This window comes from Canis lupus, chromosome 23 (genome assembly GCF_048164855.1).
Source record: "Canis lupus baileyi chromosome 23, mCanLup2.hap1, whole genome shotgun sequence".
Lineage (NCBI taxonomy): Eukaryota > Metazoa > Chordata > Mammalia > Carnivora > Canidae > Canis > Canis lupus.
In genome coordinates this window covers 325,885-342,184 of record NC_132860.1, presented here as the reverse complement: position 1 = coordinate 342,184, position 16,300 = coordinate 325,885, and the positions used below count along the sequence as shown (strand labels likewise).

Here is a 16,300-nt window from a genome sequence, read left to right as displayed (position 1 = left end):
CCTCGACTGGAGTTTGTCTGACTTTTCTTTCTCATGATTAGACTAGTGTTTTGAGTTTGGGGAGGAGGGTTGCAGAAGTAAAATATATTCTTATCATAACCAATCAAGGGCATATATTATCAACATGATTTACGCTGTTTATGTTGACTTTAATCACCTCCCTGAGTAAAGTTTTTCGGTTTTTTCCACTGTTACCTTTTTCCTGACTTTTATGCTGTACTCTTGGGAAAAACGTCACTATACAGCCATTGCGTGCAGCCCAGACTCAAGGAGTCAGGAGTTATAATCTACTGCGTTGAGGGTGCAGTAGCTACATAAATTACTAGATATTCTGTGCTGGGATTTTATCTATTTTCTCCCACTTACTTATGCACTCAATTATTCATTTGTATGAATTCATGAATATTTACATATACTTTGGGTTATAATCAAATGCTACCTTATTTTATTGCTCAAATTATTTCTATTTTGGTCACAGTGGCTCCTGTGTCTCTTTGAACCCCATCGTTGTGTCTCACTGTGTGTGAGCCCTTCCCTGTTTTATGGCACCACCATATTCTCAGGCTCATCTTACGGAACTAGTGCTCCAGTTTTGGAATCAGCCATTTCATCAGGCAGCCCTGTTTCCTTTTATTGGAGAATGGGATTAGAAATCAAGATCTGGGCTCTAGGTATGGTTGTTGCTATTGGTATGTCATTTCTTTCCGGTTCTCTAACTTAACAGAGCAAAGAAATGTGCATATGTCTATTAACTCACATGTCTTGGTTGAGCTACTATAACAAGATATTATAGACTGAGTAGCTTAAACAGCATTTATTTCTCATAGTTCTGGAGGCTGGATGTCTGAGATCAGGGTAGCAGCATGGTCAGGTCTTTTCTTGGCTTCTAGATAGCCATTTTCTGATTGTATGCTCAAATAGTAGAGAACAAAGAGAGAAAGCAAACTTTCTCATATCATTTCTTATGAGGTATTCATTCCAGATCCATCCTTGTTGCCTCATTCCCTCCCAAAGGCTCCTTCTCCAAAAACCATCACATTGAGGATTAGAGTTTCAGCCTGTGAATTTGGGATGGCGGGGGGTGGGGGGGTGGTACAGATGCTCAGTCCATAGCACCATGTTTGTACACATCTATAAAAATTTTTATCCATAGCCATCTGTTATATATGTTACATCTGGTTTGAAAAGAAAATCATGAGAAGTGCTAAAAAAAGGCACAAGAAGCTCCACAATTTTTACACATTTTAAAAACTATTCTGTGACCCATGGACTATTCAGAAGTATGCTGTTTAATAATTTCCAAATATATTGAATTTTCCACTTACCACAATTCTCTTATTATCTGAGAACATATTTTGTATGATTTCTTTTCCTTTAAATTTGTCGAGTTGTGTTTCAACACAGGAAGTAACCAATACTGGTAAATATTCCATGAATATTTGAGAAAAATGTACTGTTGTTGGATGAAGAAGTCTATAAATGTCAATTAGATCAACCTGATTGAACTGCTGCTCAGGCCATCTATACCATCTATACCTTTACTACTTCTCTGCCTGGTTGATACACCAGTTGCTGTCAAAAATATGTTGAGGTCTCCAAATATAATGGTGTATTTGTCTATTTATCCTCTTAATTTTCTCCATCTTTTTCTTCAAATGCTTTGGACCAGCCACAAGTGGCCATTGAACACTTGAAATATGGTTACTGAGACTAAGAAAATAGACTTTAAATTTTAAAAGATTTAAATAATTTAAATTTAACTTGCTATACATGTATAGTGGCTACTGTAGTATGTAGAACAGGAATGGAATTGTTTGATCTCATGGGAAATAGTATTAATTTTATTAGACTTTGAAAAGTTTTGGTTGTATTATTCAAGAGGAATGGGGTAATGCTTTGATTAATTGTCAGTGGGTCAATTAAACAACACAAGTTTTTATATATGACTATTTACATAAAATATCATCAGAAAACCTTAATGTACTTAGAATGATGCAGTATAAATAATTAACCTAACATGATATTAATAAAATATTATAATCTATAGTACCTCATATAGTTAAAAGTTTGGGATTTTTTTTTAAACCTATATTAACTGTTTTCCTTGATAGATATCCCAATCTGAACTGAGTAAGCACAAGCTAGACCATTTGAGAGATAAGCAAACTGATCTTTAGTCAGGGAAGATGCACATCCAAAGTCACAGAGTGTAAAAATGATGGACCAAAGACTTCATGCAAACAATTTTCACAATTACTTCAGGAAACTCTATGTTTACTTCAGTGGTTTTCATCAAAAATTAAGCTTCTTAACTTGATGTCAGCCTACATTTCCTGTCTCCCACACAGTGCTGGGAAGATGACTGTTTAAAGGATTGTGGCAAAAAGTGACACTTGCTTTTTCTAGAACAACTAATTGCTAAAGGTCCAACTTCTAACATTTTCTTTCCCTATCTTGAGAAAATTAAAAAAAAAAAAAACTTTTTGAGATATTGTTCTATTTGGTAGAACTCATATCAGTGTGCATCTAAAGTGAAGTAAAGAACATGTAAAGTAGATAGCAAATGAACTTCTGATGTGTTAAGCCACCAATATTTCAAGGTTAAGTTTTGTAACAGAGCATAAACCTAGTCTGTGATGACATCCAACCCTAACAAAAAAAGTGGCAACAACCAAAATCTCAATGTTATAAATGCTAGTTGCTCTCTTTGTGACCCTGAACTCTATGCTTATGTATCTTCACAGGTGTGTATTCATGCCTCAGTGGCCACAGTATGAGCTTCTTGCTATCACTGTGGATCCAAAATACAGAGGTGCAGACTCATATTTGTTTGTTAGTATCTGTGGGATAACGTGAAGGTGTATCTTCTTTGCGTTCAAGTTCTTGATATATTATAGTTTGAGGCAACAAGTCTTGATAAAGACCTTCAGAAGGTGATTTCCAGCAAAGCAATACATAAATCTGTAAATAAGCCAAAGAATAATCTTTAAAGTATGTAACATAAGCCATTAAGAATAATATAATCCAAGTCCTCAATGATTTGTCTCCAAATATATGCTCTCTTACTCCAAAGATAAATTGGGTGGACTTTGGGCCCAGAGGAGCCCACTGGCTGCTCTCCAAAAAGGAAGAAGATAAGGTCAATTTCAATCATGACTAAAAGTACCCAATGATTCAACAAATGGTGTTGGGAAAAAAACAGCAAAATGTAAAGGAATGAACCTGGACCACTTTCTTACGCCATACACAAAAATAAATTTTAAATGGATTAAAGAGCTAAATGTGAGTGAGACATGAAACCATAAAACTCCTAGAGTAGAACACCGGCAGCAACATCTTGGACGTTGGTCATTGTAACTTCTTTCTAGATATATCTCCTGAGGCAAGGGAAACAAAAACAAAAATAGACTATTGGAACTTCACTGAAATGCAAAGCTTCTGCACAATGAAGGAAATAATAACGCTAAAGGGCAACCTACAGAATGGTAGAAGACATTTGCAAGTGACATCTGATAAAGGGTTAGTATACAAAATATGTAAAAAACTGATAAAGCCCAAGACTTCAAAACCAGATAATCCAATTAAAAAATGGGCAGAAAAAACACTCTGGAAAACAGTATGGAGGTTCCTCAAAAAGTTAAAAATAGAACTACCTTACAATTCAGCAGTTGCACTAATAGGTGTTTATGAAAGGATACAAAAATACTAATTCAAAGGGATGCATGCACCCCAATGTTTATAACAGCATTATTTACAATGGCCAAATAGTAGCCATTTGTGGCCAAATGGAAGCATCCCAAGTGTCCATCAACTTATAACAGATTGTGAAGATGTGGTGTATATATACGTAGTATATATGGAATATATATATGCAGTGGAATATTACTCAGCCATAGAAAATAATGAAATCTTGCCATTCACAACAATGTGGATGGACCTAGAGAGTATTATGCTAAGTGAAATGCCATATGATTTCACTCATATGTAGCATTGAAGGAACAAACCAAATAAGCAAAGGAAAAAAGGAGCGAGAGAGAGAAACCAAGAAACAGACTTTTAACGATAGAGAACAGATGGATGGTTACCAGAGGGAAGGTGAGGGAGGGATGGGTGAAATAGGTGATGGGGGTTAAGGAGGGCACTCTTCATGATGAGCACTGGGTGTTGTATGGAAGTGATGAATCACTATATTGTACACCTGAGACTAGTAGTTTTTTTTTTCCCAAATCAATCTCCTTTTTAAAAAAATGTTAATTTAATTTGCCAACATATAGTATAACACCCAATGCTCATCCCATCATGTGCCCTCCTCAGTGCCTGTCACCTAGACATACCATCACCCACCCACTTCCCCTTCTGCAACACTTTGTTTCTCAGAGTTAGGAGTTTTTCATGGTCTGTCACCCTCTCTAATTTTTCCCACTCAGTTCCCCTCCTTTCCCTTATCATCCCTTTCACTATTTCTTATATCCCCCATATGAGTGAGACCATATGATGATTGTCCTTCTCCGATTGACTTACTTTGCTCAGCATCATACCCTCCTGTTCCATCCATGTTGGTGTAAATGGTGGATGTTCATCCCTTCTGATGGCTGAGTAATATTCCATTGTATACATAGACCACATAATCTTTAACCATTCATCTGTTGAAGGACGTCGAGGTCCTTCCACAGTTTGGCTGTTGTGGACATTGTTGCTAATAGTTTTTTAGTTTTATTTACATTTTATTTACAAACCCTTGTGTCAAGGGCTGACTTTCAATAATAGATTGCAGCAAAGAGCAAAGGAACTGCTCTGCTACAAAACAAAAACAAAAACAAAGACAAAAAAACATGCAGAAGCAGGTCATCTATGAATGGTTTAGCACCAAGCTCACCATGAAGGTGAATGAGTAAAGAAAGAAAACTTCCCAATAATGACTTTTTTCCAGATATTTAGCCAGGTATCAGGCTACCTGGCTTATCAGTGTTTAGTCTTGAGGAAGATAAAGGAAAATATAAGCCTACCCATCAAAATAATTCTTGAACAACAGAAATAGGGAGAGATGATAGGGCTTTTTGCCTTCTTTTATCATTTGGGTATAAAGAATGCCAGTCCACCTAATGCTGGGAATTTTGTTTATTTGGTGCATTGCTGATGGGCTGGAAAATAATGAGCTGATAATAGAACTAAGTTTTTGAGTGTCTGAACACAGTAGGTGTGATTATGTATATAAAATGTGAGGTCTTTTTGTATTTTGTATTTGTGATTTGATATTTGTCTCTATAATGAATGATTACTTGATGAGAGAAAAAATATGAGTTTTTTTTAAATAAAGGAAGACTATTGTATTTTCATAATTTTTAAATAATACTTAATCTATGGAACTGTTACTAACATTTCCCTTCTTTGCCTAACAATCTAACTTGTTTTTAAACTAGAAAATGGAGATAAAATTGTGACTGTTTTCTAGGCTTTCTTGCAGCTAAGTATGGACAGATATTTAATTACTATCCAGAAAAATGTGAGAATAAATAGCATGTCTCAGTTTGGAGTTACACACTTACAAAGAAGGGTATGTATTCTCATCCCCCTTTTTCCTTTCTGCTGGTTGAGATGTGGATGTGACAGTAGGAGCTGGAACCTCCTTCATGGATCTAGAGGTGAAAGCCACATTTTGAGAATAAAAGTTCTACCTTTCCATCCCTGTTCTTGGTAAAAGTACATTGCCATAGAGAGCAAAGACCTGGCTTACCATAGCCAGGGAATATTTAAAATATAAAGCAATTCTACTGCCACCTATATCATCAGAGAATAGGATGCAAATACTAAGAAATACCTAAGAAAAGTATCCTCTCCAATGTCTACTGTAGTGATGGACGTGAAAATTAGTGTACAAAGAGCTGGAGAGGAAAAATGAATAAGTTAATACCTCCCAGAGACGTGAACTACACTATAACTTAAGTATTTTATGTCTTTGGGGCGGGGGGAAAGGAATCTTCATAATTCTTAATTCTTGCATAAAAATTATTGCAATTGCTATAGAGCAGTGATTTCACATTTCTCTTTTTTTCTCTCCAGGTTGATGATCATTATCTTTGGTCCATTCCACACTCACATAAAGGATGTGAGTAGAGTGGGGGCAAGTGATTTGTCTTTCAGCCAGCACTGCAATGGGCTACGCCTGGACTTGTTGAAGAGAGCTACAAATATACAAAGACTCCAGCACAATAAATGGTTTGGATTATTGTCCTTTCTGAGTTGATGAGTGTATTCTAGGCATGAGGAGGAAGGTAGATATTTATACGTGGTGCCTATAGAGAAGAATGACATTGAGAACATTACCCATCTTTCTTTAATAATAGAAATTCTATCTACTTTAGCTCAATTTGAGCCTGATGGACTTCTGCAGCATACGTTATAGTTCAATGAGATCACGTGACACGTGTTGGTCCAGTGTAATGCGAGAGGGGAGATACATTTCACCTCAAATCCATGACCTTACAAGAATAAACACGTCTTCCCCTTCTCTGTATCTTTTCTCACTGGGTGTTGCACAAGTATGAAGGGAGGAGCTGTGGCGTGCAGAATAATATGGTGTCATTACTATAGTTATGTTATATCCTATGATAAAGAAGACATTATTTGGATGGCCTTAATCTAATTACAGGAGTCTTTTAAGCAGATTATTCTCTGGATAGTAGAAGAAGGAGTCAGAGAGATTCAAAGCATGAGAAACATTTGACAAAGAGCAAGTTATCTGTTGCTGAAATGGAGGGAACACCTTGATAATGTCTGAGAGTGGCTTCTAGGAACTGAATGTGAGTGACTCCTGGCCAATCATCTCAGTCCCATAGTGATGGGCAACAGAATCCTGCCAACAACAATGAGCTAGCAGACCATTTGAGACTTTCCAGAGGTCTGATGTCTCCAGAACATGGACTTCAGCCTTATGAGATTCTGAGTGGAGCTTCCAGCCAGGTCCACCCAGGCTTCTGATCTACGGAGCTGCGAGGTGGTAAGTCGGTGGTAGGTATTGTTTTAAGTTGGTATGCTTGTGGCAATTCGTCAAGCAACAACAAACATTTATTATGTATTTTGGTACCGGAAATGGGGTAACAATCCAGTACTATTACTATATCTAAGGTATGTGAATGAATATCTAGGATATGGGAATAGCTGTGGAAGTGGGCAGTGGGACAAAACAAGTTTGAGGAAAATTTTGAGGAGCAAGATTTTCAAGAACAAAATTTTGAGAAATAAAAAGTACAGAGAAAGCCTAAAATGCTTCAAATTCTTTGTTTACTGGAACTAAAGACATTGAGAATGCTGTCAGTGTGGCTCAGAAAGGAGTGAGGAACACATTACTAGAAACTGAAGGGAAGGTCTTGCTGTGGAGAGGCAGAAATCTAACAGAATGTTGTCTCACGGTCATGTGGGAAGCACAACTAGTAAATGGTGAACTTTGATAACAAACTGAGGAGATTTCCAAAGTATTGAAGGTAAAGCTCACCCAGCTTCTTGCTTACAATAAAAGGTGAAAGGGAAGAATTTCCACCTCTGGGTGACGCCTTTTGCCATGCCCTTGGGTCCCTCCCATCCATGGTCTTCCTTTCCAACTGCCTGTCCTGAGGAATTCAGACTTGCATTATTTCCCTTAGGATCAGGGAATTCAATGCTCGTGATAAGTGTTATATACTTGAAATGAGGGGAGGGGAGTTTTGTTGCCATAAATCTTTCCATTTTCTGTTTGAATTAACCCTAACTGACGCACAGCTGCAGCAGTAATTTCAACACAGAAAAAGAACCAAGTAATGAGGTTGGGAAAGTATGCTACTACTTCTGTATTACCTATATTTGTTACGTGTGATAATAAAATACAAAATTCCAACTCTATTTGTGTTTCTTAGTCTGCTGTATTTTCAACTGTGTGGACCTGCAATAATATATTTAATCTGTTTCAGGTTTTTAAATTAATTATACCTTGATTTTATTATTTTTTGGATGATATGTACTTTGTATATTCATCATACTAAAGAGTATACTTCTCTAGTAAGTTAATGGATGGATGGATGGATGGATGGAGGCACGGATGCATGCATGCATGCCCGGATGGATGTTTGAATTCATGGATATATACCCATGGGTGAGAGTTTCTGTATGGATTAGAGAATTATACACTATGTATTCCAACAGTGCTCAACACACAACTAGTAGCTCCCAGGTTATCCACAGAATCAGTTATAGCTTATGTTTTTGTTTGTTTTACCCAAGGTAGAAAGAGTTACTGACAAACCACTTCATGAAATAGTTGAAATTATCCTCACTCTTCCAAGAATTGCACTTACCCAGTGAATATTCTCGTCATCCACATTATAACTGAGCATGGAGAGAGGAAGTGAAATTAAAATTTGCAGACAAGTTAGGATCATTAGGACAATCACAAGTCCCTGTCAAAGAAAATAAAATGTCATGCATTACCTTCCACCCTGATGATAGTTTGGAAGGTTTTATTTCAGAGCCTCACATCAGGCCCTCAAAAGGGGACACATTACATTATACAAAATGGTGGCATGAGGTTGGATCTGAACCCAGATGTATATGTGCTGCTGTAGGAAACAAGAGTTAGCATAGTCAATATTCTTGAATATACTAATATAAGATAGGAAGTAAAACTTGATGAGATTTCAGAATTCACAATGATTATTCCACTTACTATTATTATTGGTGGTGGTAGTGGTGGGTTATTAGTTATACTATTATTGAAGTTATTATTAGTTTGCCATAGATATTGGTAATGTTGCCAATGCTTACAAAGTTGGCTCTTCTCAATATACAAAGCAGAAACGGCAGGGGTTCAGATCTATCTCCCCAGTGAGATACTAAATTCTTTTAGTTTTCCAGTGAACTCAATTCTAGTTAAAACCAGAAAGTTTCCCAAATTTGGAATACACTTTAAGGTAAAAATCAAATGACGGTTGCGAAATTTTTTGTCCTTGCTCTAATAGGTGAGATGTGTCTTCCAACATTCCAGTGGTCTTGGCCTCTTTTACAGGTTTCCCACCGGTTTCTTTCTCCTCTGCCTCAGGCCATTCATCTCCATTACTTTCACAAGGCTTTATTGCAAAAAAGCGTCCACTCTCAGGTGGTGGCAAGTCAGAATAAATATTCATTCTCCATGTAGCTTTGTGAAATACTTATTTTTAATTCCTAGCAGTGATGAATATTATGATAGAATATAATTAAAGAATAATAAAGAATAACGTAAAGACTACCCCAATCTTTGACTCAAATTTTAACATCATTCTACTTCTTCACCGCTATTTCTTGAAAAACAAAATTTAGATCCCAGAACTTGGGGATCTTTGCCATTGTAAAGAAATAGTTTTTGTTTTGTTTTGTTTTTTCCCTAAATGTGACACCTGTAGAGGGGCATTTGGAAGCAAGAATTTTGTTCCTCAAATATACCAATGATCATGTCTCATCTGCATCATGCTCAGATAAGCATTCAGTCTGCCCACAATTCAGGAGGATAATACTTACAGTTGCAATTGATTTGATGCCCAAACAGAGAGGTTCCTTCTCGCAATCATGGTGGATATTTTTTGTTAAATTGTACGACAAAATACAGATCCCAGCAATCGAGATGAAGGTGCTGAGAGTGTTGGCGCCTAGATTCCCTCTCAGCTGAAAAAAAAGTAAATAATGAGCTTATAAGTTAAGGGCCAGGGGCTTCTAGACCCTATAAGCTGAGGGGAGAATTCTGACTTAACTTAGCCATGGGATCTACAGGCTTTCATCATTCCTATATGGTCAATTCAGCTCAATGGCAAATCACATTTGGGAGAAGAAAATTTGCAGAAGATGGATTTTTTTTTATAAAAAGATTTTATTTATTAAAAAAAGATTTTATTTATTTATTCATGAGAGACACACAGAGAGAGAGAGAGGTAGAGATGTAGGCAGAGGGAGAAGGAGGCTTCCTGCGGGGGCCCCGATCCAAGATCTCCAGGATGGCGCCCTGGGCCAAAGGCAGGCGCTAAACTGCTGAGCCCCCCAGGGATCCCTGATCTTTCTTAAGCACATACCATGGATAGGATATGAAGCATTATAGACATCTTAGCCTCTGTAGTTTTTGACTCTGTATAGCTCTTCCCTCCACCAAAAATAAAAGTTTGCCTTGCTCAACCCTAAGACATGGTTTTCTCTTTATTCACATCTCCCAACCTCATACCATAGAGAGTTTTAGTAGCTACGTAAATCTTTATTCATTCTTCTTATGGTGACAAGATATGAGGATCACAATTTCTAAAATCCAGGGAGATCCAGCCATAGGATGATCACTTGAGTCATTGGGCCAACGTGACAGTTACAGGATGAAATGTACTACAAAATAATGAATCCCCTGGGGGACTGGGCTTCACACGGGAAGTCAGAGTGTTGTAAGTTCTCATTTTCTTTCTGAACGACAAATGGAAAACTTGTTAGCTTACCAGTGATTTTGTTTGCTTCTTGGCAGACGCAACAGTCAGAGATCCAGAGATGATAAACTGTTTATAAAATAAGAAAGATGTCTGCAGAGTAGCAGCTACGTTCAACTCGCCCTTCCTCCTCGTGCCAGATGCATCTCCCCCCTCCCTCTCCCTCCCCTACTTCCTGGGCCTCCCTTCAGAACTTGGAGGAAAGCAGATCCTTAAAGTGTGTGCAACCACACAATTAAGGTACCATGGTCTTCCTTTTATTCTTATGAATAGTAAAATTCCTTTAGCTAAATAAAAGAAGTGGATGTAAAAATCACAGGGGAAAACAATTTATTCAATGTGGAGAAAATGAAATAAAGAGAGTAGATATAACTCAAAGGTAACTCAAAGAGAAAAGGTGAGCTCAAATTTCATGGCATTTTTCTCAGTGTATTTGGCCAAGAATTGTGATGACTTAAAAGGAGGAGCATCTCCCTATCCCCAGCATCTTCTCTGATCCACGTATTAATAATACATTTCAGAGACTCTTCTTCTATGTGTCAAACCCAGGATATTCTCCTCAGGCAAAATCACAAGATTATACCGAATAGGTTCATGCTATACAGTAATGAACAGAACTTAAGGGCTTTATTATAGTAGAATATATATTCAAGTTCAGGTTGGAAATCAGATCTTAACCTAGCATCATTGCAAGCACTCGAGAATTGGCAGGATGCCATACAAGTTCTGTGTTGAGTTGATGAATGAGTGATTAAATGATTATAATTAGAGATGTGGGATACTCACAGACAATGCCCCCCATATAGGGAAGCCTGTGTAAATCGAGAAGAAAATGATTCTGTACGTTTTAGAATCAAGAAGAAGAAATCCAATTATCCCATAAAAGATGCATTTCACACCAATCATAATCTGAGCCACCTGGATAAGAGACAAAACAAGCCAAATTACCAACCACCCAAATTATCAAAAATCCATGTTTTAAAGACAATGGTGAACCTTTTTCAAGAGAGAGAATCACTTGGTCCAAATATCGTGGTCACTCATAGGGTTGACCCCCTTGACTATTATTAAAAGATCTGCTAAGAAGAATCAGTTCCCGGAGAATCTGCCTTTCTTTTTTTTTTCCAGTGGCCAGCCCATGTGGGTAAACCTTGCTTCAATAAGATATAATCAGTATGAGGCTCATCCAAGAGCTTAGGACTTCTACGGTCTCCTCTTAATGTACCTCCCCATCCCCCATGCCCATATAAACACAGTCCCTTGCTTTTTTTCTTTCTTTCTTTGCTAATGTTTATTATTTTTAAATATAAATTCAATCAATTAACATATAGGATATTATTAGTTTCAGAGGTAGAGCTCAGTGATTCATCAGTCTTATATAACACCCAGGGCTCCTCCCATCAGGTGCCCTCCTTCATGCCCATCACCCATTTACCCCATCCCCTCCCACCTCCCCTCCAGTGACCCTCAACTTGTTTCCTAGAGTTAAGAGTCTCTTATAGTTTGTTTCCTTCTCTGATTTTGTTTTGTTTTATTTTTCCCTCCCTCTCCCTATGATCCTCTGTTTTGTTTCTTAAATTCCACATGAGGGACACCATATGATAATTGTCTTTCTCTGATGGACTTATTTCACTCAGCATCACACCCTCCAGTTCCATCCACATCGTTGCATATGGTAAAATTTCATTTTTAGTGGCCGAGTGTTATTCCGCTGCCTCGCTATGCCACATCTTCTGTGTCCATTCATCTGTGGGTGGACGTCCTCTGGACTCTTTCCACAGCTTGGCTGTTGTGGACTCTGCTGCCATAAACATTAGGATGCAGATTCCCCTTGGGATCACTATGTTTGTATCCTTTGGGGTAAATACCTCATAGTGCAATTGCTGTGTCGTAAGGTAGCTCTATTTTCAACTTTTTGAGGAAACTCTAGTCCTTTGCTTTTAATCAAAGTGTTGTACTTCCACTTCACAGAATGGTTGACACAGAATGGCTGACACAGGTCATAACCTGGTGCCTCTATGCCAACCACTTCATTAGCCAGAATAATCCTTCATCCTGAATATATCCTCCTGCTTTTCCTGATTCAAAATTCTTTATTAGTGGTTTACTTACCCCCAGTGCTTTTAGGTTTCCCTTCAGGAATTTCTGCAGCTTGTCTAAGGGATGTCTCAGGGTACCAGATGTTTCTGTCTTTCCCAGTGGGGTACTCTGGTTTTGGTTTGAAGAAATGTCCACAGTCATCCCATCAGAATTCAAAGCTTTGCTCATTCTGTAATAGATCTGTCATCTGATAATAACATCAGATATGTACTGTCATATGCCAAATACTGTTCATTTTATCGCAATGGAAGTAGATACTGGATTTCCTTTATCTGAGGCCTTTATCACGTATGAAGAGAAGCCACTGGCCATGTGATGTTCATGTGTCCGTGCTGGTAACTCTGATATCACTGATGCGATAAACAACAGTGTAAATTAAGGAGAGAGATGACAGAGGTTGAGAAATATCAAAGCCTACATAACTGTAAGATATCCTCCCAAGTTAAGGAAATTTGTAAATCTCAAGTCTGTAGTTTTTGTTTTGTTTTGTTTTTTAGGTTGCATGTGGTCACAGACTTGTACAAAAGTACTCACCATGGGAATTGTGATATATCTATTTAGCCTTATTCTTGGTGGAGTGAAAATAACCTGAGATTTAGAGGCAAACGGATCTGAATTAAAGACATTTCTCTTTAATTTAATTAAATGTATAGGTAATTTATCATCCAATCCAAGATAGTTTTGAGAATGAAAGAGAATAGGAGTAGTATCCATAATTATGCTAAGGAAACAGAGACCTGGGGATACACTAGATAAAAGCCACCATACCTTTAATTATTGTGTGACAAGGGATCCTTGGGTGGCTCAGAGGTTTAAGCACCTGCCTTCAGCCCAGGGCATGGTCCTGGAGACCCGGGATTGAGTCCCACATCGGGCTCCCTGCATAGAGCCTGCTTCTCCCTCTGCCTGTGTCTCTGCCTCTCTCTCTGTGTCTCTCATGAATAAATAAATAAAATCTTTTTTAAAAAATTACTGTGACAAAGAATTTAGTTGAAGCTCCAGGTTTGTCAACATAAAATATAATTATGTTTATGCCTCATAGGTGTGACACCAGAAATGATGCAACCGATTTTCTCAGTATCATCAGAGATGTGATAAATGTAGCATAAATTCTCAGTTATCTTCTCAAGAAGTTAGGCTATGCTTTGGTACTTGTCAAAAACAGTGATGGATTTCCATAGAAGAGCAAATCCCAGAATGGCCACCTTTGAAAACTAACTCATTTTGAACCTTTGCTCCCCAAATATTAGCTTTTTATTTCTATATAATCTTCTACCATATCAACTTTATGACTATGTGCTAACATTAAGTTAAGTTTGAGAGATAGGGGCAGACTCTTCCTTATTGCATTGGTATCTATGAATTCTATCACTCTCCCTAGTATGTTTTAATTTAGTTCTGCTTACACTTTGTATAATTTCTTATGTTTCCTCCTCCCATTATGCTAATTATATGGAATTAGACCCTTAATTGCTTTTGTACAAAATTCCTGGATCAAAGTGGAAACATAGTTTCTGACTTTTGTGGTCCATACCAAATTTATTTTAAAAAGGGGGTGGGGGAGATAGCAGTGTATACTGGTCCCAATAATGTGTGTGTGTAAATTTCTTTGCAGCCCCAATGAAAAGATTAAGATATCATGACATGGACTCTTATGGGACATTTAAGATTAATCCTAAGTATTCAATTTTTCTATTTCCACTAGTTGCTTTCAATTAAGGAGTAGAAACAAGGAATTTATCTTATATGAGAAAGCTGGAAGTGCTAACAAGAACTTTTTTTTTCTATTTCTTAAGTGGATGAGTCTTGTCAATATTTCATTAAAAAAAATATCTATTCAATCAGTTATTATATCTTTTTAACATGTGACTCCTACATCCAAAGATGGTAAAAAACAAACAAACAAACCAAAAAAAAAAAAAAAACTTGCCCAAGTTCACAGACATATTTATAGATGTGGGACCAAAGAGCCATAGGTCTGATAAGTAAAAATCTTCTCTTTAGATCAAGCCTGGCTCAGACTAACACATCCCCTATTCAGCCTCCTGAAGCTCCCATGTAACAGGTTTGAGTTTTTGAGGGAGCCATAGCTTTCAGTATAACTTTGTTGGGGGGGAATAAATTGTTGACTCCAAAAAGTATCTCCCATTATTCCTCATTGCAAATGTTATTATTTACTCATTCATTCACTTAATAAATATATTTATTTTCTAGGTTTAAAATATTGACTATAATATTTACTGGACACATTTTGATTCACTAAACTCACTTTAATGATTTTTGTTACAGATATATGTTATTAAATACTGTAATATTCTATCAATCTTACACTTGTAATTCAGCCTTTGATTGCTCCTTGAAGCCACCATCCAACTGTTCAATATTTTGGTAAGATTTTCGCATTTACAGTTATCATCTTTCTAACAAATGCTGCTCTTCCATCTCTGTTGTCTATTTAGAGAATGACATTGCAATATTTCTTGGCTACTCCACAGTACAAAAATTCGCCTTGTTTACCACATTGTCCTCACCTTAAATATTGAGGTCAAAGCCCTATTAACCTCTTAAGTTAATATAGCTTCAAACCCACCAAATCCTCTTCGTTATACCTCTACCAGCTTAGTTATAAAACTCTCATGATTCTCACTAAGAATGCCACTGTGAACCTAGCTGGCTTACCATATCCAGTCTTGAAGTGCTGAATTGCACTTGCAGATTGTAACCAAAAAATTTCTGTCACAATTCTAACCAAATTATTCCCCTGTATCTTAAATTGCGTCCTCTAGAAAATAGGGCTGGAGATAAACTTCCTTGTTAATGCTAAGCCTTACTCTCTACCCACTGATGAGTAAGGTGTGCTTGCATAATCAGAAAGTCAGAAAGCAGGAATGAAGACAAGATCAAATGTATCTAAGTCACTGGAACTTTCTCATTACCTTAAAAAATTCCTGAAATATTAGGCAGTGAGTATCTACCAATGGAAACAAAGGAAGAATGGTCTCTGCCTTGAGCCCACATTCAGTCCAGCCTCAGTCTGTCAGGTTTCACACCTGTGCCTCTCAGAACATAGACAAAAGTACTTTCTGGTGCTCAGGATAATGGAGGAAAAAAAGGTTACCTACCTAGACATGTTCCACCACAAGATGTGGGAGCCTGTAGTCTTCTTAAGCTTACGTCTCTTCTGTATCTATCAAGGACTGTGACAACATATGGGGGAGGAAAATCTATGCTCTGATCTCTGTGTTTCTTCATTTGCTGTATTTCCACACCCAGAATTCCAGATAAGCAGTTCTCATGTGTTTAGACAAAGTTGATACATATCATATTTTGTTGCACAAAATTAGTAGCCTTATTACCATAATCCGCAATACCAATTGATAGTTTTATTTCTGCACATTGTCTTTCCATTTCTTTCTATTAATCTAAAAAAGAATGTATTTTTTTAGCTTACTAAATAAAATTCTTTCCTTTGGAGCAATTTCTAGGAAATTCATATTTTCAACCAACTTCTCTTGGTCTTTGCTTTAGCACCTTATAAACTATACCTTCACTAAAGTAAAATAAACATTAAAAAAAACAGAAAAATAAATATATTTCCAATAATATTTAAATTTCAGGACTCTATCTCAATGATCAAGCTCAAATATACCAAACAAAGTATTAATATATAACTATATTAAGATGACATTACAATAAAAATCAATAAAATGGATTAAACTTTGTCCAGATTGACCAAGGGA

The 16,300-nt window shown here is 37.0% G+C and overlaps 1 protein-coding gene and 1 long non-coding RNA gene across 2 annotated transcripts; one reads left to right on the top strand and one right to left on the bottom strand.

Annotated features, from left to right (window-relative positions):
- Window positions 1-1,271: 1,271 nt before the first annotated feature.
- Window positions 1,272-15,807, bottom strand: LOC140615356 (membrane-spanning 4-domains subfamily A member 3-like). Its single transcript, XM_072795253.1, has 7 exons — window positions 15,683-15,807; window positions 12,573-12,910; window positions 11,247-11,378; window positions 10,473-10,529; window positions 9,523-9,666; window positions 8,328-8,429; window positions 1,272-2,961 (listed from the first exon to the last, which is right to left on the bottom strand). Exons 2-7 carry the CDS (start codon window positions 12,726-12,728, stop codon window positions 2,821-2,823), a joined length of 732 nt encoding a protein of 243 aa, XP_072651354.1. The 5' UTR covers window positions 12,729-12,910; window positions 15,683-15,807; the 3' UTR covers window positions 1,272-2,820.
- Window positions 6,869-14,948, top strand: LOC140615357 (uncharacterized). The gene is made up of 3 exons (XR_012016026.1): window positions 6,869-7,008; window positions 10,499-10,700; window positions 14,850-14,948. It is a non-coding gene; the product is annotated as an uncharacterized lncRNA (long non-coding RNA).
- Window positions 15,808-16,300: the final 493 nt, after the last annotated feature.